Below are 25305 nucleotides of genomic sequence, written 5' to 3'. Positions count from 1 at the left end.
TGCAGTGGATGTGTAAGATTGCTGAGGGTAGTGCAGTGGATGTGTAAGATTGCTGAGGGTAGTGCAGTGGATGTGTAAGATTGCTGAGGGTAGTGCAGTGGATGTGTAAGATTGCTGAGGGTAGTGCAGTGGATGTGTAAGATTGCTGAGGGTAGTGCAGTGGATGTGTAAGATTGCTGAGGGTAGTGCAGTGGATGTGTAAGATTGCTGAGGGTAGTGCAGTGGATGTGTAAGATTGCTGAGGGTAGTGCAGTGGATGTGTAAGATATTTGGCAAGGTCCCACATGGCAGACTGGTCAAAAAAGTAAAAGCCCAATGGGATACAGGGTAATGTGATGAATTGAATCTAAAGTTGTCTGAGTAACAGGAAGCACAAGGTCATGGTTGATGGCGCCCTTGCAAATAGAAAGCTGTTTCAAGTGATGTTCTGCTGGGCTTGGTGTGGGGGCTCCCACTGTTTGTTTTATATATTAATGATTTGGACTTGTATGTGGGGGAGCATGATTGGGAAATGTGCAGAAGACACAAAAAATTGGAACTAAAGAAGCAAATTAGGAGAGCCAGAAGGGGTCACGAGAAGGCCCTGGCAGGTAGGATTAAGGAGAACCCTAAGGCGTTCTATAAATATGTGAAGAGTAAAAGGAAGAGACGTGACGGAATAGGGCCTGTAAAAGGTGAAGGCGGGAAAATCAGTACGGAACCAGTAGAAATGGCAGAGGTGCTCAATGAGTATTTTGCCTCGGTTTTCACAGAGGAGAAGGACATGGGTGGATGTACTGTGGGCTTGCGGTGGACTGAAAAGATTGAGTATGTGGAATTTAACAAAGAGGTTGTGCTGGAATCTTTGAATGGCATCAAGATAGATAAGTCGCCGGGTCCAGATGGGATGTACCCCAGGTTACTGTGGGAGGCGAGGGAAGAGATTGCAGAGCCTCTGGCGATGATCTTTGCGTCGTCAATGGAGACGGGAGAGATGCCGGAGGATTGGGGATTGCGGATGTGGTTCCTATTTTCAAGAAGGGGAATAGGGATAGCCCAGGAAATTACCGACCGGTGAGTCTAACCTCAGTGGCTGGTAAGCTGATGGAGAACTTCCTGAGGGACAAGATTTATGAGCATTTAGAGAGGTTTAGTATGCTCAAGAATACTCAGCATGGCTTTGTCAAAGGCAGATCATGCCTTACGAGCCTGGTGGAGTTGTTTGAAAATGTGACTAAACACATTGACGAAGGGAAAGCGGTAGATGTGGTTTATATGGATTTTAGCAAGGCGTTCGATAAGGTCCCCCATGCAAGGCTTCTAGAAAAAGTGAGAGAGCATGGGATCCAAGGGGCTGCTGCCCTGTGGATCCAGAACTTGCTTGCCCAAAGGAAGAAGCCTCACAACACCAGGTTAAAGTCCAACAGGTTTATTTGGTAGCAAATACCATAAGCTTTCGGAGCGCTGAGAGACTTTGCCCAAAGGAGGCAGAGAGTGGGTATAGATGGGTCTTTTTCTAAATGGAGGTCGGTCACCAGTGGTGTGCCCCAGGGATCTGTTCTGGGACCCTTGCTGTTTGTCATTTTCATAAATGACCTGGATGAGGAAGTGGAGGGATGGATTGGTAAGTTTGCCGACGACACGAAGGTTGGTGGGGTTGTGGATAGTCTGGAGGGATGTCAGAAGTTACAGAGGGACATAGATAGGATGCAAGACTGGGCGGAGAAGTGGCAAATGGACTTCAACCCAGATAAATGCGTAGTGGTCCATTTTGGCAGGTCAAATGGGATGAAGGAGTACAATATAAAGTAAAAGACTCTTAGTACTGTGGAGGATCAGAAGGACCTTGGGGTCCGGGTCCATAGGACTCTAAAATTGGCCCCGCAGGTGGAGGAGGTGGTTAAGAAGCCTTATGGTGTGCTGGCCTTTATCAATCGAGGGATTGAGTTTAGGGGTCCGGGGATAATGATGCAGCTATATAAGACCCTCGTCAGACCCCACTTGGAGTACTGTGCTCAGTTCTGGTCGCCTCATTACAGGAAGGACGTGGAAAAGATTGAAAGGGTGCAGAGGAGATCTACAAGGATGTTGCCTGGATTGTGTGGCATGCCTTATGAGGATAGGCTGAGGGAGCTCGGTCTTTTCTCCTTGGAGAGACGTAGGATGAGAGGAGACCTAATAGAGATATATAAGATGTTGAGAGGCATAGATCGGGTGGACTCTCAGAGGCTTTTTCCCAGGGTGGAAATGGCTGCTACGAGAGGACACAGGTTTAAGGTGCTGGGGGGTAGGTGCAGGGGAAATGTTAGGGGGAAGTTTTTCACACAGAGGGTGGTGGGCGAGTGGAATCGGCTGCCGTCAGTGGTGGTGGAGGCAAACTCAATAGGGTCTTTTAAGAGACTCCTGGATCAGTACATGGGACTTAATAGAATGGAGGGTTATAGGTAGGCCTAAAAGGTAGGGATATGTTCGGCACAACTTGTGGGGCCGAAGGGCCTGTTTTGTGCTGTAGTTTTTCTATGTTTCTAAGTGGAAAGTGTAGAGGATGGTTGTAAACTCCAAAATGATATGGGTGGATTGGTGGACTGGGCCGGACAGTAGCAGATGGAGCTCAGCTCTGATAAGTGTGAGGTCACGCATTTAGGGAGGTCAAACAGTAAAAGAGAATACATAATAAATGGGAATATACTGAGAGGGGGAGATGAAATGAGAGATCTTGGCGAGTAAGTGCACAGATCCCGAAAGGAGGAGTACAAGTAGATAAACATAGAACAGTACAGCACAGTACAGGTCCTTCAGTCCTCGATGTTGTGCCGAGCTTTGTCCGAAACCAAGATCAAGCTATCCCACTCCCTATCATTCTGGTGTGCTCCATGTGCCTATCCAATAACCGCTTGAAAGTTCCTAAAGTGTCCGACTCCACTATCACTGCAGGCAGTCCATTCCACACCCCAACCACTCTCTGAGTAAAGAACCTACCTCGGACATCCCTCCTATATCTCCCACCATGAACCTTATAGTTATGCCACCTAGTAACAGCTACATCCACCCGAGGAAATAGTCTCTGAACGTCCACTCTATCTATCCCCCTCATCATCTTATAAACCTCTATTAAGTCGCCTCTCATCCTCCTCCGCTCTAAAGAGAAAAGCCCTAGCTCCCTCAACCTTTCCTCATAAGACCTACCCTCCAAACCAGGCGGCAGCATCCTGGTAAATCTCCTTTGCACTCTTTCCAATGCTTCCACATCCTTCTCATAGTGAGGTGACCAGAACTGCACACAGTATTCCAAATGTGGTCTCGCCAAAGTCCTGTACAGTTGCAGCATAACCCCACGGCTCTTAAACTCCAACCCCTGTTAATAAATGCTAACACACTATAGGCCTTCTTCACGGCTCTATCCACTTGAGTGGCAACCTTCAGAGATCTGTGGATATGAACGGCAAGATCCCTCTGTTCCTCCACATTCCTCAGAACCCTACCTTTGACCCTGTAATCCACATTTAAATTAGTCCTACCAAAATGAATCACCTCGCACTTATCAGGGTAAACTCCATCTGCCATTTTTCAGCCCAGCTCTGCATCCTATCTATATCTCTTTGCAGCCTACAACAGCCCTCCACCTCATCCACTACTCCACCAATCTTGGTGTCATCAGCAAATTTACTGACCCACCCTTCAGCCCCCTCCTCCAAGTCATAGAACATAGAACAGTATAGCACAGAACAGGCCCTTCGGCCCACGATGTTGTGCCGAGCTTTATCTGAAACCAAGATCAAGCTATCCCACTCCCTATCATCCTGGTGTGCTCCATGTGCCTATCCAATAACCGCTTAAATGTTCCTAAAGTGTCTGACTCCACTATCACTGCAGGCAGTCCATTCCAACCACTCTCTGCGTAAAGAACCTACCTCTGATATCCTTCCTGTATCTCCCACCACGAACCCTATAGTTATGCCCCCTTGTAATAGCTCCATCCACCCGAGGAAATAGTCTTTGAACGTTCACTCTATCTATCCCCTTCATCATTTTATAAACCTCTATTAAGTCTCCCCTCAGCCTCCTCCGCTCCAGAGAGAACAGCCCTAGCTCCCGCAACCTTTCCTCAGAAGACCTACCCTCCAAACCAGGCAGCATCCTGGTAAATCTCCTCTGCACTCTTTCCAGCGCTTCCACATCCTTCTTATAGTGAGGTGACCAGAACTGCTGGAAGTCATTGATTAAAAATCACAAATAGCAGAAGACCCAGCACTGATCCCTGTGATACACCACTGGTAACCGGTCTCCAATCTGCAAATTTTCCATCCACCACCACCCTCTGTCTTCTATGAGATATGATGTGGAGATGCGGCGTTGGACTGGGGTAAACACAGTAAGAGTTTTAACAACACCAGGTCCTGACACATATTGTGTCAGGAAACCCTCCTGCACACACTGTACAAAAACTGCCCCATCCAAACTATTCGACCTATAAAGGTTCCAATCAATATTTAGAAAGTTAAAGTCACCCATGACAACTACCCTGTGACCTCCACACCTATCCATAATTTGCTTTGCAATTTCTTCCTCCACATCTCTATTACTATTTGGGGGCCTATAGTAAACTCCTAGCAACGTGACCGCTCCTTTCCTATTTCTAACTTCAGCCCATATTACCTCAGTGTGCAGATCCCCCTCGAACTGCCTTTTTGCAGCCGTTAAACTATCCTTGATTAACAATGCTACTCATCCACCTCTTTTACCACCTTCCCTACTCTTACTGAAACATCTATACCCCGGAACTTCCAACAACCATTCCTGTCCCTGTTCTAACCATGTCTCCGTAATGGCCACAACATCGTAGTCCCATCGTAGATAAGGCTGTAAAGAAGGCAGATGGAATGCTCGCCTTCATTGGCAGAATACAAAAGTAGGGATATAATGATGAAACTGTATAAGACACTGCAGAGACCCTAAACTCATTGACAAAATACCTGGATCTGCACCTTCAGTGATTAGAGCCTCAGGGCAATGGGCCATGTGCAGGAAGGTGGGATTAGAAAGGACGCCTGGGTGTCTTTGGGTCTGCATGGACAAGGTGGGCTGACTGGCCCCCTTCTATGGTTTCCTCTGGTGCTCCGGTTTGCTCCCACAGTCCGAAGATAAGCAGGTTAGGTGGATTGGCCATGGTAAACACAGAGTTACACTGATAGAGTGGAGGGAAGGGCGTTAGTGCACTGCTGTTTTGGAGAGTTGGTGCAGACTCAGTGGGCCTCTTTCTGCACTGTAGGGATTATTTGGTTCTATGGATTTGGGAGGAAGACGGGAACAGGTTGTTGAGTTGAATGATCAGCCATAATCAGAATGACTGGCGGAGCAGACTCGTAGGACGGGCTGGAAGGCCATTGTCTTTGTCAGGCATGTGGTCGCAGTCTGCCTGAGATAAACAGATCAGGTCTACATTCGATAATCTGTACTTCACTGCATCGGCTCAGAGCCTGGTTGTCCCTCTGGTGTGATTGGTCACTTGGGCTTGAGTTCCATCAGATCAACTTGTGCCGGACATAACTTGGGATTGAGTGGTTTGTGACGAGTTATAGTGCTTAGATATTTAAACTCTACAAGGTTAAAATCTGAATATCAACATATTTCTTTTGAACAGAACATTCCATTCTACATTTTTTCTGAATCTTACGGGGGTAAAATGGCAGCTGCAATTTCGTTGGAGCTGATTAAGGTAGGACTGCTGTGGAATTAATCGAATCTGCTGTTCAACTATTGTTTGTGTAAACTGCAGCATTCAGGTGTTTGTGGGGCGGGGCGGGGGGGTGCGTGGGTGGGGTGGTGGGGCGGGAGGGTGCGTGGGTGGGGGGGGTGCGTGGGTGGGGGGGTGGGGCGGGGCGGTGGGGGGGTGGGGTGGGGGGGTGGGGGTGGGGGCGTGGGTGGGGGGGTGGGGTGAGCGGAGCAGGTATTTGCATGCTGGGCACAGATGGCGTAATGACATCTCTTACTGAGCCCAGATCTTAGTTAAATGTAAACTTGCAGAGTGGGTATATAATAGGAAAATTAATTTTAACATGGATAAGTGGTACATTTTGGTGGGAGGGATAAGGAGGCTGTATCCTTTTTTGGCAAATGAAAGGCAAAATAAAGAAAGAAGTATTTTGGGATAGAGATACACAAGGCTGAGAGGCAAACAGGTTAATAAAGCTATTTTAAAAAATCAAACATAGTACTAGGTTCATTCCTAGAAAGATACATCGAAAAGCAGATAAGTTATTTTAAATTTGTATAGAATCTTGGTTAGACTACACTTGGAATATTGTGAATAATCCTGGTCTCCACTGATACAGTAGAAGAAGGTGTAACAGGGATTCACAAGAATGACACCAGGGAAGGTTAAACTGGATGGGGCTCTTTCTCTCTGCAAAAGAGAAAGCCGTGGGATTACCTATCTGAGGCCTTCAAGGTTCTGGAAGCGTTTTATGGGGTAGATGTACCAAAGAAGTTTCCATTTGTCGGGGAGACCAAGGGCTGTAAATATAAGCTAGTCACTAATATATCCAGTACAGAATTCAGGAGAAATGTCTTTACCCAGTGATATGGGAAATTTCTAACCAGTTGATAGGCTTAAATGGAAAGCCATCCATTGACTCTGTCTACACTTCCCGCTGCATCGGCAAAGCAGCCAGCGTAACCAAGGACCCCCCCACGCACCCCGGACATTCTCTCTTCCACCTTCATCCATCAGGAAAAAGATACAAAAGTCTGAGGTCACGTACCAACTGACTCAAGAACAGCTTCTTCCCTGCTGCCATCAGACTTTTGAAAGGACCTACCTTATATGAAGCTGATCTTTCTCTACACCCTAGCTGTGACTGTAACATTGCGTTCTGCACTCTCTCCTTTACTTCCCTGTGAACGATATGTTTTGTCTGTATAGCACGTAAGAAACAATACTGTTCACAATATGCTAATACATGTGACAATAAATCGAATCAAAAGGGTTTTTAGATAGTCGACATTTAGACACAGACAAAATTACTAGCAAAGAGTTAAATGATTTTTAAAACAAGATTATAAGCCAATAAGAGAATAGTTTACACACATGTGAATGCAGTAAAAGAATTAGTTATGATTTTAAAACATATATGCTGATATTCTAAATGTATGTAGACTTGGGATGGAAACGTGCCCAGAAGCGGGATCAGGTGTCTATCCAGTTTGGTAATGATCCGGTGGGAACAGTCACTTTGACCCCCATAGTGACCAGGCAACAGAGAAGTGACTTTAGCCAAGTTGGGAGTTCGCATCCGGATTTAGTGGACGAAAGAGATATCATTCTGCTGGATGGTGAGATGCAATTGGCTGATGTACATGACAGGGATTATTATTGACGTGTATATTAAAGGTGGTTGATTTGAAGTTAATGTAAGATGGCAATGATTGATAAGAAAACCTATAATTGATTTGTTTAGAATAGTAAAGGTCAGACCTATTTGGAGGGGTCCGGCTGCTCTACCCAAGAGCTGAGTCGACCCTCTGATCGATTAGTAGCTGCTGGTTAAATAAAGTTATGTCTTTGGTTCGGAAACACTGGCTTCATGGATCTTGTATTGTCTGAGTTTTCCTGACAGTACTGGTCACTTCAGGTACCCCGACTACACCCAGAGAGTGGGGACAATGTGAACTCATGGAACAGTTGAGGTGAACTGTGTAGGTATATTTAAGGGGAAGCTGCATAAACACGAGGGAGAAGGGAATGGGTTACGTTGGCAGGCTGAGTTGATGACAGGGCTGGGCGGATAGCCGTGTATTAACCTGTTGGGCTAAATCTCCCGATTGTGGTGAGAGTTCCCTGTAATTCTATTAGAACATAGAACAGTACAGCACAGAACAGGCCCTTCGGCCCACGATGTTGTGTTGAGGATTATTCTGATCCTTTGTCTCATTCACAGGCGGTCCAGCTCAAGGAAATAAAGTGTCGTTTTGCTGGTGTGGCTTTGGGCGATTCCTGGATCTCGCCTCTGGGTAAGGCTTCATGTACCCTTCAATTCAATGAGAGGTGCTGCACTGTTGAGGAATGGTATGTTGTGTTGTGTGCAGGGGTTGGGGGGGGTGGGTGTTGCGGGTGGCATGGGGGAGCTGTTGTGTGCAGGTGGTGTGGGTGAGGGTTGGCATGGATGGTGAAGCTGTATGTGGTGATGTGAGAGGGGGGTGTATGGGTCAGGGAGTGGGGGTGAGTAGGAAGGGGTATTCGTCGCCTGAAAAACAACTGATATGACCATCTTTTTTTGTATAGATTCTGTCTTGTCCTGGGGCCCATACCTGTACAGTATTGTAAGTACATATCTTTGCCCAAAGGTAGTTTTCATTTTGTGTGGTATTTAAACTAAGTGTGTGTGTGTTGTTTTCCAGTCTCTGCTGGATGACCAGGGACTGGCTGAGGTTAATTCTTACGCTGAAAAAGTGCAGGCAGCGATTGAGACTGGCAATTACCAACAGGCAACTGAGCTGTGGGCCGTAACCGAGCAAGTTGTTGAAAAGGTGAGTATTGGAATGTCAGACTCGGTGTATGTAACAGGGAATCTGAGGTGAACAGCATTGCTAACACAGACCTGGGAAATTGGAGTGGATAGCTGGAACCAGGGGAGAGGGGAGGGGGCTGATTGGAATGCATAGCTGGAATGGGGGGGGGGGAGGGGGTAATTGGAGTGTGTAGCTGGAATGGAGCGGGGGGTTAGGGGGGTGATTGGAGTGGGTAGCTGGAACACGGTAGGGGGTGGATGATTGGAGTTCATAGCTGAAACGGGGGGAGTGGGGGTGGGGGGGGGGGGCGTAATTGGAGTGCATAACATCTTGCTGGTTCTGTTACAGAATACAAATGGAGTGAACTTTTACAACATAATGACCAAACAGGCGGACTCTGTGTCCCCACAACTCACTCCTGCAATGAGAAATGACCAACTGGGTGAGTGTCTTGTAGAATGGCGTTTTGTGTGGAATGAATCCAAAGTCTTTGGGAACAGGAATTGAGGAACTGCCTGATGGGAGGGGTAGTTGGGTTTGAATGTGAGGAAAAATGAGTGTCAGCAATGGCTCAGTGTTAGCAGAAAGCTTTCTGTGCCGGGCAATGTGGGGTCAAACCCCACTCCAGGACGAGAACACAATCTCGGGTGAACTTTAAAAACAATAATTTATGGGACGTGGGCATCGTTGGCTAGACGAGCATTTATTGCCCATCCCAAGTGGTGCTTGAGAAGGTGATGGTGAGTATTCAACTTCTTGAACCACTGTAGTCCCAAGGTGTAGGTAAACCCACAGTGCTGTTAGGGAGGGAGTTCCAGGATTTTGACCCAGAGACAGTGAAGGAACGGTGATATATTTCCAAGTCAGGATGCTGCGTGACTTGGAGGGGAACCTCCAGTTGCGGAGTGCCCAATGTGTCTGCTGCCCTTATCTTTCTCGATAGTAGTGAATTTGGAAGGTGCTGCCTAAGAAACCTTGGTGAATTCCTACAGTGCATCTTATAAGTAGTACACTCGGCTGGCACTGTTTGTCGGTGGTAGAGTCATAGAGGTTTACAGCATGGAAACAGGCCCTTTGGCCCAACTTGTCCATGCCGCCCTTTTTTTTAAAAAACCCCGAAGCTAATCCCAATTGCCCGCATTTGGCCCATATCCCTCGATACCCATCGTAACCATGTAACTATCTAAATGCTTTTTAAAAGATAAAATTGTATCCGCCTCTACTACTACCTCTGGCAGCTTGTTCCAGACACTCACCACCCTCTGTGTGAAAAAATTGCCCCTCTGGACACTTTTGTATCTCTCCTCTCTCACCTTAAACCTATGCCCTCTAGTTTTAGACTCCCCTCCCTTTGGGAAAAGATATTGACGATCTACCTTGTCTATGCCCCTCATTATTTTATAGACCTCTATAAGGTCACCCCTTAGCCTCCTACGCTCCAGAGAAAAAAGACCCAGTCCATTCAGCCTCTCCTTATAACTCAATCCATCAAGTCCCGGTAGCATCCTAGTGAATCTTTTCTGCACTCTTTCTAGTTTAATAATATCCTTTCTATGATAGGGTGACCAGAATTGCACACAGTATTCCAAGTGTGGCCTTACCAATGTCTTGTACAACTTCAACAAGATGTCCCAACTCCTGTCTTCAATGTTCTGACCGATGAAACCAAGCATGCCGAATGCCTTCTTCACCGCTCTGTCCACCTGTGACTCCACTTTCAAGGAGCTGTGAACATGTACCCCTAGATCTCTTTGTTCTGTAACTCTCTCCAACGCCCTACCATTAACTGAGTAAGTCCTGCTCTGGTTCAATCTACCAAAATGCATTACCTCGCATTTGTCTAAATTAAACTCCATCTGCCATTCGTCAGTCCACTGGCCCAATTGATCAAGATCCCGCTGCAATTGGAGATAACCTTCCTCACTGTCCACCATGCCACCAATCTTGGTGTCATCTGCAAACGTACTAACCATGCCCCCTGTATTCTCATCCAAATCATTAATATAAATGACAAATAACAGTGGGCCCAGCACTGATCCCTGAGGCACACCGCTGGTCACAGGCCTCCAGTTTGAAAAACAACTCTCTACAACAACCCTCTGGCTTCTGTCAAGAAGCCAATTTTGTATCCATTTAGACACCTCACCTTGGATCCTGTGAGATTTAACTTTATGCAACAACCTACCATGCGGTACCTTGTCAAAGGCCTTGCTAAAGTCCATGTAGACAACATCAACTGCACTGCCCTCATCGACCTTCTTGGTTACCCCTTCAAAAAACTCAATCAAATTTGTGAGACATGATTTTCCACTCACAAAGCCATGCTGACTGTCCCTAATCAGTCCTTGCATCTCTAAATGCCTGTAGATCCTGTCTCTCAAAATACCTTCCAACAATTTACCCACCACAGATGTGAGGCTCACTGGCCTGTAGTTCCCAGGCTTTTCCCTGCAGCCCTTTTTAAACAAAGGCACAACATTTGCCACTCTCCAATCTTCAGGTACCTCACCCGTGACGATCGATGATTCAAATATCTCGGCTGGGGGACCTGCAATTTCCTCCCTAGCCTCCCACAACGTCCTGGGATACACTTCATCAGGTCCCGCAGATTTATCTACCTTGATGCGCTTTAAGACTTCCAGCACCTCCTTCTCTGTAATATGTACACTCCTCAAGACATCAATATTTAATTCCCCAAGTCCCTAACATCCATGCTTTTCTCAACAGTAAATACTGATGAGAAATATTCATTTAGGATCTCACCCATCTCTTGTGGATCCGCACATAGATGACCTTGTTGATCCTTAAGAGGCCCTACTCTCTCCCTTGTTACTCTTTTGCCCTTTATGTATTTGTAGAAGCTCTCTGGATTCTCCTTTGCCTTATCTGCCAAAACAATCTCGTGTCCCCTTTTTGCCCTCCTGATTTCTCTTTTAAGTCTACTCCGACACCCCCTATACTCTTCTAGGGGTTCACTTGATCCCAGCTGCCTATGCATGTCATGTGCCTATTTTTTCTTCTTGACCAGGGCCTCAATATCCCGAGTCTTCCAGGGTTCCCGACTTCTGTCAGCCTTGCCCTTCACTCTAAGCGGAATGTGTTTACCCTGAACCCGGGTTAACACACTTTTGAAAGCCTCCCACTTACCAGACATCCCTTTTCCTTCCCACAGATTCCCCCAATTAATTTTTGAAAGTTCCTGCCTGATGCCATCAAAATTGGCCTTGCCCCAATTTAGGATATGAACTTTTTGGTAGAGGGATTGAATGTTTGTGGAAGGGATGATAATCAAGCGGGGCTGCTCTGTCCTGGATGGTGTCAAGCTTCTTGAGTGTTGTTGGAGTTGCACCCATCCAGGCAAGTGGAGAGTGTTCCATCATACTCCTGACGTGTACCTTGTAGATGGTGGACAGGATTTGGGAAGTCAGGAGGTGAGTTACTCGCTGTGGGGTTCCCAGCCTTTGACCTGTTCTAGTAGCCGCAATATTTATATAGCTCATCCTGTTCAGTTTCTGGTCAATGGTAACCCCCAAGGTGTTGATTTGTGGGGGATTCAGCCTTGGTAATGCCATTGCATGTCAAGAGCCGACAGTTAGATCTTCTCTTGTTGGAGATGGTCTTTGCCTCGCACTTGTATGCATGAATGTTTATTTGTCACTTGTCAGCCGAAGCCTGGATATTGTCCAGATCTTGCTGCATTTGGACATGGTCTGTTTCAGTATCTGAGTCATCATGAATAGTCCTGAACATTGTGTAATTATCAGCAAACATCCCCACTTCTGACATTATGATGGAAGGAAGGTTGTTGATGAAGCAGCTGAAGATGGTTGGGCCGAGGACACTCCCCTGAGGATCTCCTGCCGAGATATCCTGGAGTTAATCTCATTGACCTCCAATCACTACAACCATCTTCCTTTGTGCCAGGAATGACTCCAACCAGCGGGGAGTTTTCCCGCTGATTCCCACTGACTCCAGTTTTAAAGAGCTCCTTGATACCACACTCAGTCAACTGCTGTCTTGATGTTAGGGGCAGTCATTTTCACCTCCCAACGGAACAGTAACATTTATAAAACTTAGAGGAAATACTGGAGCAACTAGAGCTTGCGTCATGAATGTTATAAAAAGTAGAACAGAATTACGCATAACTTGAGATAGAAATGCTCAGAATAGAACAAAAGGAAATTACAGCACAGGAACAGGCCCTTCGACCCTCCAAGCCTGCACCGACCATGCTGCCCGACTGAACTAAAATCCCCTACCCTTCCGGGGACCATTTGTCAAGACGGCCCTTAAAAGTCACTACCGTATCCGCTTCTACTACCTCCCCCGGCAACGAGTTCCAGACACCCACTACTCTGTGTAAAAAATCTGCCTCATACATCTCCTTTAAACCTTGCCCCTCGCACCTTAAACCTGTGCCCCCTCGTAATTGACTCTTCCACCCTGGGAAAAAGCTTCTGACTATCCACTCTGTCCATGCCCCTCATAATCTTGTAGACTTCTATCAGGTCTCCCCTCAACCTCCGTTGCTCCAGTGAGAACAAACCAAGTTTCTCCAACCTCTCCTCATAGCTAATGCCCTCAATACCAGGCAACATCCTGGTAACATCCCCCAAATAATAATGTTGAGGTGGGGATGGCTATAAACAAGCAAATAATGGATGCGTGCAAAATCAGAATGGCAATAATCATGGGGGACTTCAACCTGCATATTGATTGGCTGACTCAAGTTGGAAGGGGTGGGATGGAGGAAGAGTTCTTAGAATGCTGTCGGGATAGTTTCCTTGAACAGTATGTTACAGAACCGACGAGGGAACGAGTTATCTTAGATCTGGTAATGGGTAGAATTAAGGATGTTCTTGTGAAGGACCCTCTTGGGTCAAGTGATCACAACATGATCGAATTTCTGATACAAATGGAAGAGGAGAAAGTAGGGTCCCATACCAGTGTCCTCTGTTTGAACAGAGGGAAGTACGATAGGATGAGGGCTGAATTGGCTAAGGTGGACTGGGAGAGCAGACTGGTAGGTAGGACAGCTGAGGAACAGTGGAGGATTTTTAAGGAGATCCTTTTCAGTACTCAGCAACAATATATTCTGGTGATAAAGAAGGACTGTAAGAAAAGGGATAACCAGCCGTGGATAACGAAGGAAATTAAGGAGAGTATTAAATTAAAGACCGATGCGTACAGAATGGCCAAAAATAGTGGAGAATCGGAAGATTGGGAAAACTTTAAGAAACAACAAAGAACGACTAAGAAAGCGATAAAGAAAGGAAAGATAGGTTATGAAGCTAGGCTAGCTCTAAATATAAAAAATGATAGGAAAAGCTTTTACAAATATATAAAAAGGAATAAAGTGGCAAGAGTGAATGTTGGACCCTTGGAGGACGAGAGGGAGGATTTAATAGTGGGAAATGAGGAAATGGCTGAAACTTTAAGTTTTTTGTGTCGGTCTTCACGGTGGAAGACACAAATAGTTTACCGAATATTAACGATAGAGGGTTGGTAGGAGGAGAGATACTCAATACAATTAATGTTACCAGGGAGGCAGTGCTTGGTAGACTAACGGGACTGAAGGTGGACAAGTCCCCGGGCCCGGATGGAATGCATCCCAGGGTACTGAAAGAAATTAGTAAGAAGTTTAACAACACCAGGTTAAAGTCCAACAGGTTTATTTGGTAGCAAAAGCCACACAAGCTTTCGAGGCTCTGAGTTCACTCACCTGAAGAAGGGGCTCAGAGCCTCGAAAGCTTGTGTGGCTTTTGCTACCAAATAAACCTGTTGGACTTTAACCTGGTGTTGTTAAACTTCTTACTGTGTTTACCCCAGTCCAACGCCGGCATCTCCACATCATGACTGAAAGAAATGTCAGAGGTAATAGCGGATGCGTTAGTGGTTATTTATCAAAATTCGTTGAATTCTGGGGTAGTGCCGGCGGATTGGAAAACGGCTAATGTTACGCCACTGTTTAAAAAAAGGAAATAGACAAAAGGTGGGTAACTACAGGCCGGTCAGCTTAACGTCTGTAGTTGGGAAAATGCTGGAATCCATCATTAAAGAAGAAATAGCAGGCCATCTGGATAAGAATGGTTCGATTAAGCAGACGCAGCATGGATTCATGAGGGGAAAGTCGTGCTTGACGAACTTGTTGGATTTTTATGAAGATGTGACTAGTGCGGTTGACGGAGGGGAACCGGTGGATGCGGTGTTTTTGGATTTCCAAAAGGCGTTTGATAAGGTGCCTCACAAAAGGTTGCTGAAGAAGATTGGGTCACACGGAGTTGGGGGTAGGGTGTTAGCGTGGATTGGGGATTGGCTATCCGACAGGAAGCAGAGAGTCGGAATAAATGGGTGCTTTTCTGGTTGGCAGATGGTAACTAGTGGCGTGCCGCAGGGATCGGTACTGGGGCCTCAACTATTTACCATTTATATAGACGATCTGGAGGAGGGGACTGAGTGTAGGGTAACAAAGTTTGCAGACGACACAAAGATAAGTGGAAAAGTGAATCGTGTGGAGGGCGTAGAAGGTCTGCAGAGAGATTTGGACAGGCTGAGTGAGTGGGCGAGGATCTGGCAGATGGAGTATAACGTTGACAAATGCGAGGTTGTTCACTTTGGAGGAAATAATACCAAATTAGATTATTATCTAACTGGAAAAAAATTACAACATGCTACTGTGCAAAGGGACCTGGGGGTCCTTGTGCATGAGACGCAAAAATCCAGTCTGCAGGTGCAACAGGTGATCAAGAAGGCAAATGGGATGTTGGCCTATATCGCAAGGGGGATGGAATATAAAAGCAGAGATGTCTTGCTGCATCTGTACAGGGCATTGGTGAGGCCGCAGCTGGAATACTGTGTGCAGTATTGGTCCCCTTATTTGCGGAAGGATATATTGGCCTTGGAGGGAGTGCAGAGAAAGTTCACCAGGTTGATACCAGAGATGAGGGGTGTTGATTATGAGGAGAGACTGAGCAGATTGGGTTTGTACTCATTGGAATTTAGAAGGCTGAGGGGGGATCTTATAGAGACCTATTAAGATAATGAAGGGGCTGGATAGGGTAGAGGTGGAGAGATTCTTTCCACTTAGAAAGGAAGCTAGAACTGGAGGGCACAGCCTCAAAAAGAGGGGGGTCAGTTTAGGACAGAGTTGAGGAGGAACTTCTTCTCTCAGAGGGTGGTGAATCTCTGGAATTCTCTGCCCACTGAAGTGGTGGAGGCTACCTCGTTGAATATGTTTAAATCACGGATAGATGGATTCCTGATCGGTAAGGGAATTAGGGGTTATAGGGATCAGGCAGGTAAGTGGAACTGATCCACTTCAGATCAGCCATGATCTTATTGAATGGCGGGGCAGGCTCGAGGGGCTAGATGGCCTACTCCTGCTCCTATTTCTTATGTTGTTATGGTAAATGAGGGTGGAGAGGGGTGGTGGGGGGGCTTGGAGACCAGATGGAGAGCAAGATTTCATAAGTGGAAAAATAGAAATAAGAATAAGAAGTGGTAAAAGTGGATGAATGAGATGAAAAGAAGAAATGAAACAAAATAAATGGGAATGGGGTGAAGGTGGAGGGGAGAGTTCAGGCTCTGAAGTTGTTGAACTCAATGTTCAGGCCGGAAGGCTGTGAAGTGCCCAATCGGAAGGTGAGGTGCTGTTCCCCCAGTTTGCGTTGGGATTCGCTGGAACATTGCAAAAGGCCCAGGACGGACATGTGGACAGGAGGGGCAGGGCGGTGTTGAAGTGGCAAAGCGACAGCAAGCTCTGGGTCCTGCTTGCGGACGGACCGAAGGTGTTCAGCAAAGCGGTCGCCCAGTCTGCGTTTGGTCTCTCTGATGTAGAGTGACCGCACTGGGAGCAGCGAATGCAATAAACCAGATTGAAGGAGGTGCATGTGAAGCGCTGCTTCACCTGAAAGGGGTGTTTCGGACCTGGGATGGTGAGCAGGGAGGAGGTAAAGGGGCAGGTGTTACACCTTCTGTGATTGCATGGGAAGGTGCCGTGGGCAGGTGGGGGGGTGAGGTGTTGGGTGTGATGGAGGAGCCGACTAGGGTGTCCCGGAGAGAACGGTCCCTGCGGAATGCTGGCAGGGAGTAGCGGGTGGGAGGTGAGAGGGGTGGGTGAGTCGGGGGGGGGGGGGGGGGGGGTGGTGAGGGGAAGGAGTGTTGGGTAGTAGCATCACACTGGAGTTGGTGGAAATGGCGGAGGATGATCCTTTGAATGCGGAGACTGGTGGGGTGAAAGGTGAGGGACAAGGGGTCCCTATCCTGGTTCTGGGAGGGAGGGGAGGGGGTGAGAGCAGTGGCCCTGGGGATGGGTTGGACGCGGTTGAGAGCCCTGTCACCCACACTGGGTGGAAAACCACAATTGAGGAAGAAGGAAGACATATCAGCCGCGCTATCTTGGAAAGTTACAACATTGGAAGAGATGTGGCAGAGGTGAAGGAACTGAGGGAATGGGATGGAGTCCTTACAGGATGTGGGGTGTGAAGAGCTGTAATCGAGCTAATTGCGGGATTTGATGGGCTTGTAATGGATACTGGTGAACAGTCTATCACCAGAAATGGAGACAGAGAGGTTAAGTTTGGGAAGGGAAGTGTCAGAGATGGACCGTGTGAAGGTGATACAGGGGTGGAAATTGGAAGTGAAGTTGATAAAATACTCAGTGGAAACTGAAATGTTTGAAACAATTTTAATAAGAATCTGGGAATTGGAAGTTAAAGCAATTGTGTCCATTTTAAACAGCAGTGGTAGCAACGAAAACCTAAAGGAGTTGGTACGTAATCCGAGAACAGACTCTCTGCTAAAAGTGAAACAGAAATTCTGTTCAGAAGTATCATTTGGAAAATGTGAAGTGGATTTTGGAGTGCAATTTGCAAGCACTAACTTTGTGCGAATGAGTCCATTATAGATTCAAACGTACTTTGTCAACCATACCAAGCGTACTGTATAAAATGTAAAACTTTTGTGTTTCTTAAGCCAAAGGGGGAATAATGGAGTAATGTATTATCCACTTTTTTCCATGTTTAATTGTTTTATTTTTTGTTCATAGAATCCCTACAGTGCGGAAGGAGGCCATTCGGCCCATCGAGCTGCACCGACAACAATCCCACCCAGCTCCCATCCCCGTAACCCAACGTATTTACCCTGCTAATCCCCCTAATCTACACATTGTGGGACACCAAGGGGCAAATCCAAGGGGCTAACCCGCACATCTTTGGATTGTGGGAGGAAACCGGAACACCCGGAGGAAACCCACACAGACGCAGGGAGAACGTGTAAACTCCACACAGTCAGTGACCCAAGGCCTGAATTGAACCTGGATCCCTGGCTCTGTGAGGCAGCAGTGCTAACCACTGTGCCACAGTGTTGTTAAAACTATTTAATGGTTCTGTGATTCTTCCACCACATTTGATTTTTTAAAAATGAAAAGTTACTATCTTTTGAGCCTGGGTTCGATTCTGGGATCTCCTCAGCCAGTTATAACCTCAATTGGGATCATAACACTGTCCTCCGAGATTACTGCATCCCGAGTATTCTGATTCTCTCTTCCTCGCAATTACTCCATTCTGAGCAGCCTCCCTTTCTATTTGTTGCGGTTACTCCATTCCGTATCTCCTGCCCCCCCTCTAACCTTTGCAGTTTCTCTATTCCGAGTACTCTTTGTCTCTCTGTCATTTTGGAAGAACAAATGTAGGGGGGAGTTATACAATAAATGGCAGAGCCATCAAGAGTATAGAAACACAGAGGGACCTAGGTGTGCAAGTCCACAAATCCTTGAAGGTGGCAGCACAGGTGGAGTAGGTGGTGAAGAAGGACAGGGTATAGAGTATAAAAGCTGGAGTCTGTATAGAACGCTGGTTAGGCCACATTTGGAATACTGCGTCCAGTTCTGGTCGCCGAACTACCAGAAGGACGTGGAGGCATTAGAGAGAGTGCAGAGAAGGTTTACCAGGATGTTGCCTGGTATGGAGGGTGTTAGCTATGAGGAGAGATTGGGTAAACTGGGCTTGTTCTCCCTGGACAGACGGAGAATGAGGGGAGATCTAATAGAGGTGTACAAAATTATGAAGGGGATAGATAGGTGAACGGTGGGAAGCTTTTTCCAGGTCTGAGGTGACGATCACGAGGGGTCACGGGCTCAAGGTGAGAGGGGCGAAGTATAACTCAGATATCAGAGGGACGTTTTTTACACAGAGGGTGGTGGGGGCCTGGAATGCGCTGCCAAGTAGGGTGGTGGAGGCAGGCACGCTGACATCGTTTAAAGACTTACCTGGATAGTCACATGGGAATGGAGGGATACAAATGAATGGTCTAGTTGGACCAATGAGCGGCACAGGCTTGGAGGGCCGAAGGGCCTGTTTCCTAGTTGCTGCATTTTGGATACTGTTGACCCCTGAGTTACTCACACAGTTTTGTTTCTATGTTCCAGTCAGTCTTTACCAGCGTCATGTTGCCCCATTGCAGCGTTCCAGCCTGGAGCGCCTGATGAATGGACCCATCAGAAAGAAGCTGAAAATCATCCCCGACTTTGTCAAATGGGGAGGTAATGTCCAAGGGGTACAGGGGGAGGGTTTGAGTATGAGAACCCATTAATAACTATGGTGTCCCTGCCCCAATGTCCTGTTCTCCAACCCTTCCAAACCCATGTCCTTCCTCCTGTTTCTACCTCCACCCTCCTCCAGTTGCCTGCACTTGACCTTCCCTTCCCAGTGCCCTCCTATCCCTTGTCCTTATCGATGTTCTGCCTCATGTCCATCCACCCCCCCCCTCCCCCCCACCCCCTCCCCCTCCCACCCCCTCCCCCTCCCCCCCACCCCCCTCCTTACTATACCTCCATTGCCTCTTTAGTTGCAGTTGAGTGTCTTGCGGCTTTTCTATGGTCTATTAATGCTGCTGAACTTTATTCTCTCCAATTGGAACGAGCTATGTTTGATCTGTCTCTTGTCTGAAACCACCCAGGTCAGTCTGCTGCTGTGTTCTCCAATATGGAGGGTGACTTCATGAAACCAGTGGTTGACGTTATTGACAAGCTGCTGGTTGCTGGTGTGAACGTAACAGTTTATAATGGACAGCTGGACCTGATTGTGGACACCTTGGGTAAGAGTTTCCAATAATGTTGGACACATTGTGCTAGGCACCATCCACAGGTCAGCAGGCTGCCTCAGGACAGGTGCTGTTGTGATGACTGCGGGATCTCACAAATGGATCTTCACAATGTATGGCTTTGAATCTCGTGATGCTTTGTGTGGTTTTTGTGTTTTCTGCTACACACGTATTTAGAAGTGGTTTTTGTTCCTCTACCAGTTTCTTCATCCAGTCTGAGAGGGAAGTTGCAGTTTCTATATCTGAGAGAGCTCTAGGTCACTGAATATCTCCCGTTTCCGAGGTGGAAGGTGATGTGTTCAAGTTGCACTCGCGAGCTTTCTGCCCACCGTTGCGGTTAACGGTTCATGGTAAAGAACATGTTCTGGGAGAAAGTTCAGTAAAGGGCCTTTAAATGCAGCATGAGACGCATTCTGATCTCTTCCTCCCTGCATGGGTCACGAAAGCTATCGAACCTTTACTCTTGAGGTAGACAGTTCAGGGCGCAGATGGATGGTCAGACAAGTACCTGAAGGAAACAGACAATGTTTCTATTTTGGGATCGATGTGAGGAAAGGATATTTCCTTCCAGGAATGATTCCACTGACAAATTAGGGATTTTTAAAATAAACTTTATTTAATAACACGATTTTAATATAACTAGAAGCAGCTTAACTATTAACAGTTGAAACAATATTTAAAATTGAAAAGAAGCAACTTTACTTTCTAGCTTATCACTGTTTCAGTTCCAAACGAGCAATATTCCTCTTACAGACTTTAAATACAGTTAGCACCCATAAATACACTTGATATAAATTGTGTTAAGTCTTAGAGCTTTCAGAGTAAAAAAAGTTTGAGAGCAGCATGCAGACCTCCCAGGCTCCCAACTAGTCTGCAGCCCTAAAACTGAAAAAGCTCCTCTACTTCAGCCATAGATCCAGCCCACGACACGGTCCCTTAATCAGAAATCGCAGGAAACCTCCCGCATGAAAACAATCCATCAGCTCCATCCAAGCAACAAACTCCCAGCTGAAAATCCGTCACCAACCCCACACCCTTGAGCAAAATGCCTTTCAGACATACTGGCCACCCACAGGACAAACCTGAAATTCCAAACATTATCCCCCCCACTCCCCAACACACAAAAAATATGCCTTACACCAACCGCACATGTACACCACACAATGATCTGCCTCCAATGATCTGACTAAGTTCATTTATGCTGATATCATCTGCTGGAACTCTCTGGCTCAAGACATTTTCTAAACTGGAGGCAACACTAAACAATGACGTTGTAAAGCTGGCCAACTACCGCAAGACACATCACCTTTAGTCCAGCAGCAGCCAAACAGACTGCAGTATAATCCACCTCCACAATGCCAGAGCCAAGAATGAACTCAACTTCTCTGCGAATGGCAAGAGACTGAATCAGAAACAACACAGTTCATCTTGCTGTTACCCTTGATTGAACGCTGACCGACTGAAAACGTCTGAGCACAACAGGAGCAAAGATCAAAACTTGAAACCACCTCTTCAGCAAACCTGCTGACTTGTCATGTGATGCAGATGCTAAAACCTTAAGGATCTCAGCTCTTGCCATTGTCTACTTGACTGCAGAGTACTGTACACACAGTACAGTACAACCCATCCCATACCAGTCTTGTACCCTACCCAGCTCAACACAACAATGTGCATCACCTTGGGTATCTTCAGATCAGCTCACCTCCCCTGGCTCCCAGTCCAAAGATAGTCATAGAGGTTTACAGAATGGAAACAGGCCCGTCGGCCCAACTTGTCCATGCCACCCTTTTTTTAAAAACCCCTAAGCTCATCCCAATTGCCCGCATTTGGCCCATATCCCTCTGTACCCATCTTACCCATGTAACTGTCTAAATGCTTTTTAAAAGACAAAATTGTACCCGCCTCTACTACTACCTCTGGCAGCTTGTTCCAGACACACTCCATCCTCTGTGTGAAAGAATTGTCCCTCTGGAGACTTTTGTATCTCTCCCCTCTCACCTTAAACCTATGCCCTCTAGTTTTAGACTCCCCTACCTTGGGAAAAGATATTGACTATCTAGCTGATCTATGCCCCTCATTATTTTATAGACCTCTATAACGTCACCCCTCAGCCTCCTACGCCCCAGAGAAAAAAGTCCTAGTCTATCCAGCCTCTCCTTATAACTCAATCCATCAAGTCCTGGTAGCATCCTCGTAAATCTTTTCTGTACTCTTTCTAGTTTAATAATATCCTTTCTAAAATAGGGTGACCAGAACTGCACACAGTATCCCAAGTGTGGCCTTACCGATGTCTTGACCAACTACAACAAGACGTCCCAACTCCTGTATTCAGTGTTCTGACCGATGAAACCAAGCATGCTGAATGCCTTCTTCACCACTCTGTCCACCTGTGACTCCACTTTCAAGGAGCTATGAACATGTACCCCTAGATCTCTTTGTTCTGTAACTCTCCCCAATGCCCTACCATTAACTGAGTAAGTCCTGCCCTGGTTTGATCGACCAGAATGCATCACATTGCATTTATCTAAATTAAACTCCATCTTCCATTCGTCAGCCCACTGGTCCAATTGATCAAGATCCCTTTGCAATCCGACATAACCTTCTTCACTGTCCACCATGCCACCAATCTTGGTGTCATTTGCAAACTTACTAACCATGCCTCCTAAATTCTCATCCAAATCATTAATATAAATGACAAATAACAGTGGACCCAGCATTGATCCCTGAGGCACACCGCTGGTCACAGGCCTCCAGTTTGAAAAACAACCCTCTACAACCACCCTCTGTCTTCTGTCGTCAAGCCAATTTAGTATCCATTTGGCTACCTCACCCTGGATCCTGTGAGATTTAACCTGATGCAACAACCTACCATGCGGTACCTTGTCAAAGGCCTTGCTAAAGTCCATGTAGACAACGTCGACTGCACTGCCCTCATCTACCTTCTTGGTTACCCCTTCAAAAAACTCAATTAAATTTGTGAGTGATTTTCCACTCTCAAAGCCATGCGGTCTGTCCCTAATCAGTCCTTGCGTCTCTAAATGCCTGTAGATCCTGTCCATCAGAATACCTTCTAACAACTTACCGACTTCAGATGTGAGGCTCACTGGCCTGTAGTTCCCAGGCTTTTCCCTGCAGCCCTTTTTAAACAAAGGCACAACATTTGCCACTCTCCAGTCTTCAGGAACTTCACCTGTGACTATCGATGATTCAAATATCTCGGCTAGGGGACCCGCAATTTCCTCCCTAGCCTCCCACAATGTCCTGGGATACACTTCATCAGGTCCCGGGGATTTATCTACCTTGATGCGCTTTAAGACTTCCAACACTTCCTTCTCTGTAATATGCACACTCCTCAAGACATTTATTTCCCCAAGTTCCCTAACATCCATGCTTTTCTCAACAGTAAATACTGATGAGAAATATTCATTTAGGATCTCACCCATCTCTTGTGGATCCGCACATAGATGACCTTGTTGATCCTTAAGAGGCCCTACTCTCTCCCTTGTTACTCTTTTGCCCTTTATGTATTTGTAGAAGCTCTTTGGATTCTCCTTTGCCTTCTCTGCCAAAACAATCTCGTGTCCCCTTTTTGCCCTCCTGATTTCTCTTTTAACTCTACTCCTACACCCCCTATACTCTTCAAGGGATCACTTGATCCCAGCTGCCTATGCATGTCATATGCCTCCTTCTTGACCAGGGCCTCAATATTCCGAGCCATCCAGGGTTCCCTACTTCAAAATGCCCATAGACCTGGCCCTCTAACACTGGTCAAATGGTCAGAGTCCAGACCGCATACAACCATGATAAGTTAATGGTGGTACACAGCCATGCCTGCAGCTGAACAGTTACGTGGTAGCCTCAGACAGTGCCCACTGTACACAATCACCGTCATCTCCTACAGGTATTGGAACCGGTACCAACAGATTCACTCCAGTCTGCCGGACTACAACACAGGCCCCCTACACCAGTGGGCATACAGATTCCTCCAGAGGCCTCTGCAGTGAACCCTGCACCCATTGAGTACACTGGAACAATCCAGATCATCCACCCCAAGGACACCAGCTTGAGAAAACTACTCCGACCATTTGGCATAACCTTATGATCAGAGCGTATGATCAAACTGAACACCGGGTTCCAAGGCCACGCCATCACCTAGTCTGCAACTGGCCTTCAAATCTCATCTTTGCACATCAGGATTAAAGGGTGAAAGAGACGTGATGGGCTATGCGCCAGCTGCAGCATCTTTAATATGTGTCACACCGTATATAAATAGTTGTGGATTGTTGGCCTGTCCAATCTGTATATTATATCGGAGTTATACACAGTTACTGTTTGTGCACGCTATTACATCACAGACCATCAGTTTTCCCAACTTAAACTGGGATGATATAGACCTAGTGGCCACCTGGTGACGCGTCTACAAAAGGAGTCATGTGAGGGAAGTGGGGGAGTTCCTCTGAGTGTGGGTGGGGCACAAGCATGGGGAATAAAGTATTGTTTGTTGCATGTCCATGTGAATGTTTGGGAAGCCAGCATTGTACGGTATTGAATGGGAAAGCAGGCTCGTTGGGCTGAATGGTTTACTCCTGCTCCTCTTTCTAAGGTTCTTTTGTAAGAGGCTAGAATTGGAGCAGTGCAGAGTTTTCACAGTCGCAGAACTGGAACCGGTTACAGAAGTGGGGAGGAGTGAGTGTGTGATGGAGAGAGAGAAACTTGGGAGACAAGATGCAGGATTACCTGTAAATGTGCAGGGAGATGAAGCCATGGAAAGGCCAATTGAATTTTGAGGTTCAAGATGAACAGTGGTTAGTGGCAGCGTGGGCCCATTGTAGAAAGGAAAGTGTGAATTCACCAGGATGGAAACTGCAGTTAGTTCAGGATGGAGAGAAACTGGGACTGTTCCCACTGGAAGAGAAAAGGCAAAAAGATCATTTGATCAAAGTTTTTATAATCTGTTTTCTCTCGCTCCATAATCTAGGACAAGAAATGTGGGTTAAGAAGCTGGAGTGGCAAGGACTGCCTGCATTCTCCAGTCTGCGATGGACACCAGTGTACACTCCATCCAGACCCACAGACACTGCTGCCTTCTACAAACACTACCAGAACTTTGCATTTTATTGGATCCTGAAGGCGGGACATATGGTGAGTCATTTCTCAACCTCCTGACAGTCTGAGGGGCAGGGTAAGCATCCCAGAACCAGTAGCTAGGAGGTAAAGGATTCAGGAACAGAAAGAAGAAGGATTTACATTATATAGCACCTTTCCTGACCATAGAACCATAGAAAATTACAGCTCAGAAACAGGCCTTTTGGCCCTTCTTGTCTGTGCCGAACCATTTTATGCCTAGTACCACTGACCTGCACTTGGACCATATCCCTCCACACCCCTCTCATCCATGAACCCGTCCAAGTTTTTCTTTAAATGTTAAAAGTGACCCCGCATTTACCACTTTATCCGGCAGCTCATTCCACACTCCCACCACTCTCTGCGTGAAGAAGCCCCCCCTAATATTCCCTTTAAACTTTTCTCCTTTCACCCTTAACCCATGCCCTCTGGTTTTTTTCTCCCCTAGCCTCAGCGGAAAAAGCCTGCTTGCATTCACTCTATCTATACCCATCAAAATCTTATACACCTCTATCAAATCTCCCCTCAATCTTCTACGCTCCAGGGAATAAAGTCCCAACCTATTCAATCTCTCTCTGTAACTCAGCTTCTCAA

The 25305-nt window shown here is 46.6% G+C and overlaps 1 protein-coding gene across 1 annotated transcript in view; it reads left to right on the top strand.

Moving 5' to 3' along the window:
- Window positions 1–24729, top strand: part of scpep1 (serine carboxypeptidase 1) — a gene marked incomplete at both ends in the record, with an annotated part of 31327 nt that extends 6598 nt beyond the window's left edge. Inside the window, 8 exons of the mRNA XM_078207942.1 lie at window positions 5621–5695; window positions 7917–7989; window positions 8261–8298; window positions 8377–8505; window positions 8836–8929; window positions 18914–19027; window positions 19444–19581; window positions 24566–24729. Of these exons, the coding sequence (XP_078064068.1) occupies window positions 5621–5695; window positions 7917–7989; window positions 8261–8298; window positions 8377–8505; window positions 8836–8929; window positions 18914–19027; window positions 19444–19581; window positions 24566–24729 (825 nt within the window). The remainder of the gene's footprint in view (window positions 1–5620; window positions 5696–7916; window positions 7990–8260; window positions 8299–8376; window positions 8506–8835; window positions 8930–18913; window positions 19028–19443; window positions 19582–24565) is intronic.
- Window positions 24730–25305: the final 576 nt, after the last annotated feature.

The sequence above is a fragment of the Mustelus asterias genome, unplaced genomic scaffold (assembly GCF_964213995.1).
Source record: "Mustelus asterias unplaced genomic scaffold, sMusAst1.hap1.1 HAP1_SCAFFOLD_2919, whole genome shotgun sequence".
Taxonomy (NCBI): domain Eukaryota; kingdom Metazoa; phylum Chordata; class Chondrichthyes; order Carcharhiniformes; family Triakidae; genus Mustelus; species Mustelus asterias.
Note: the sequence above shows the minus strand (reverse complement) of the source record. Positions and strands in the feature narration are given on the sequence as shown.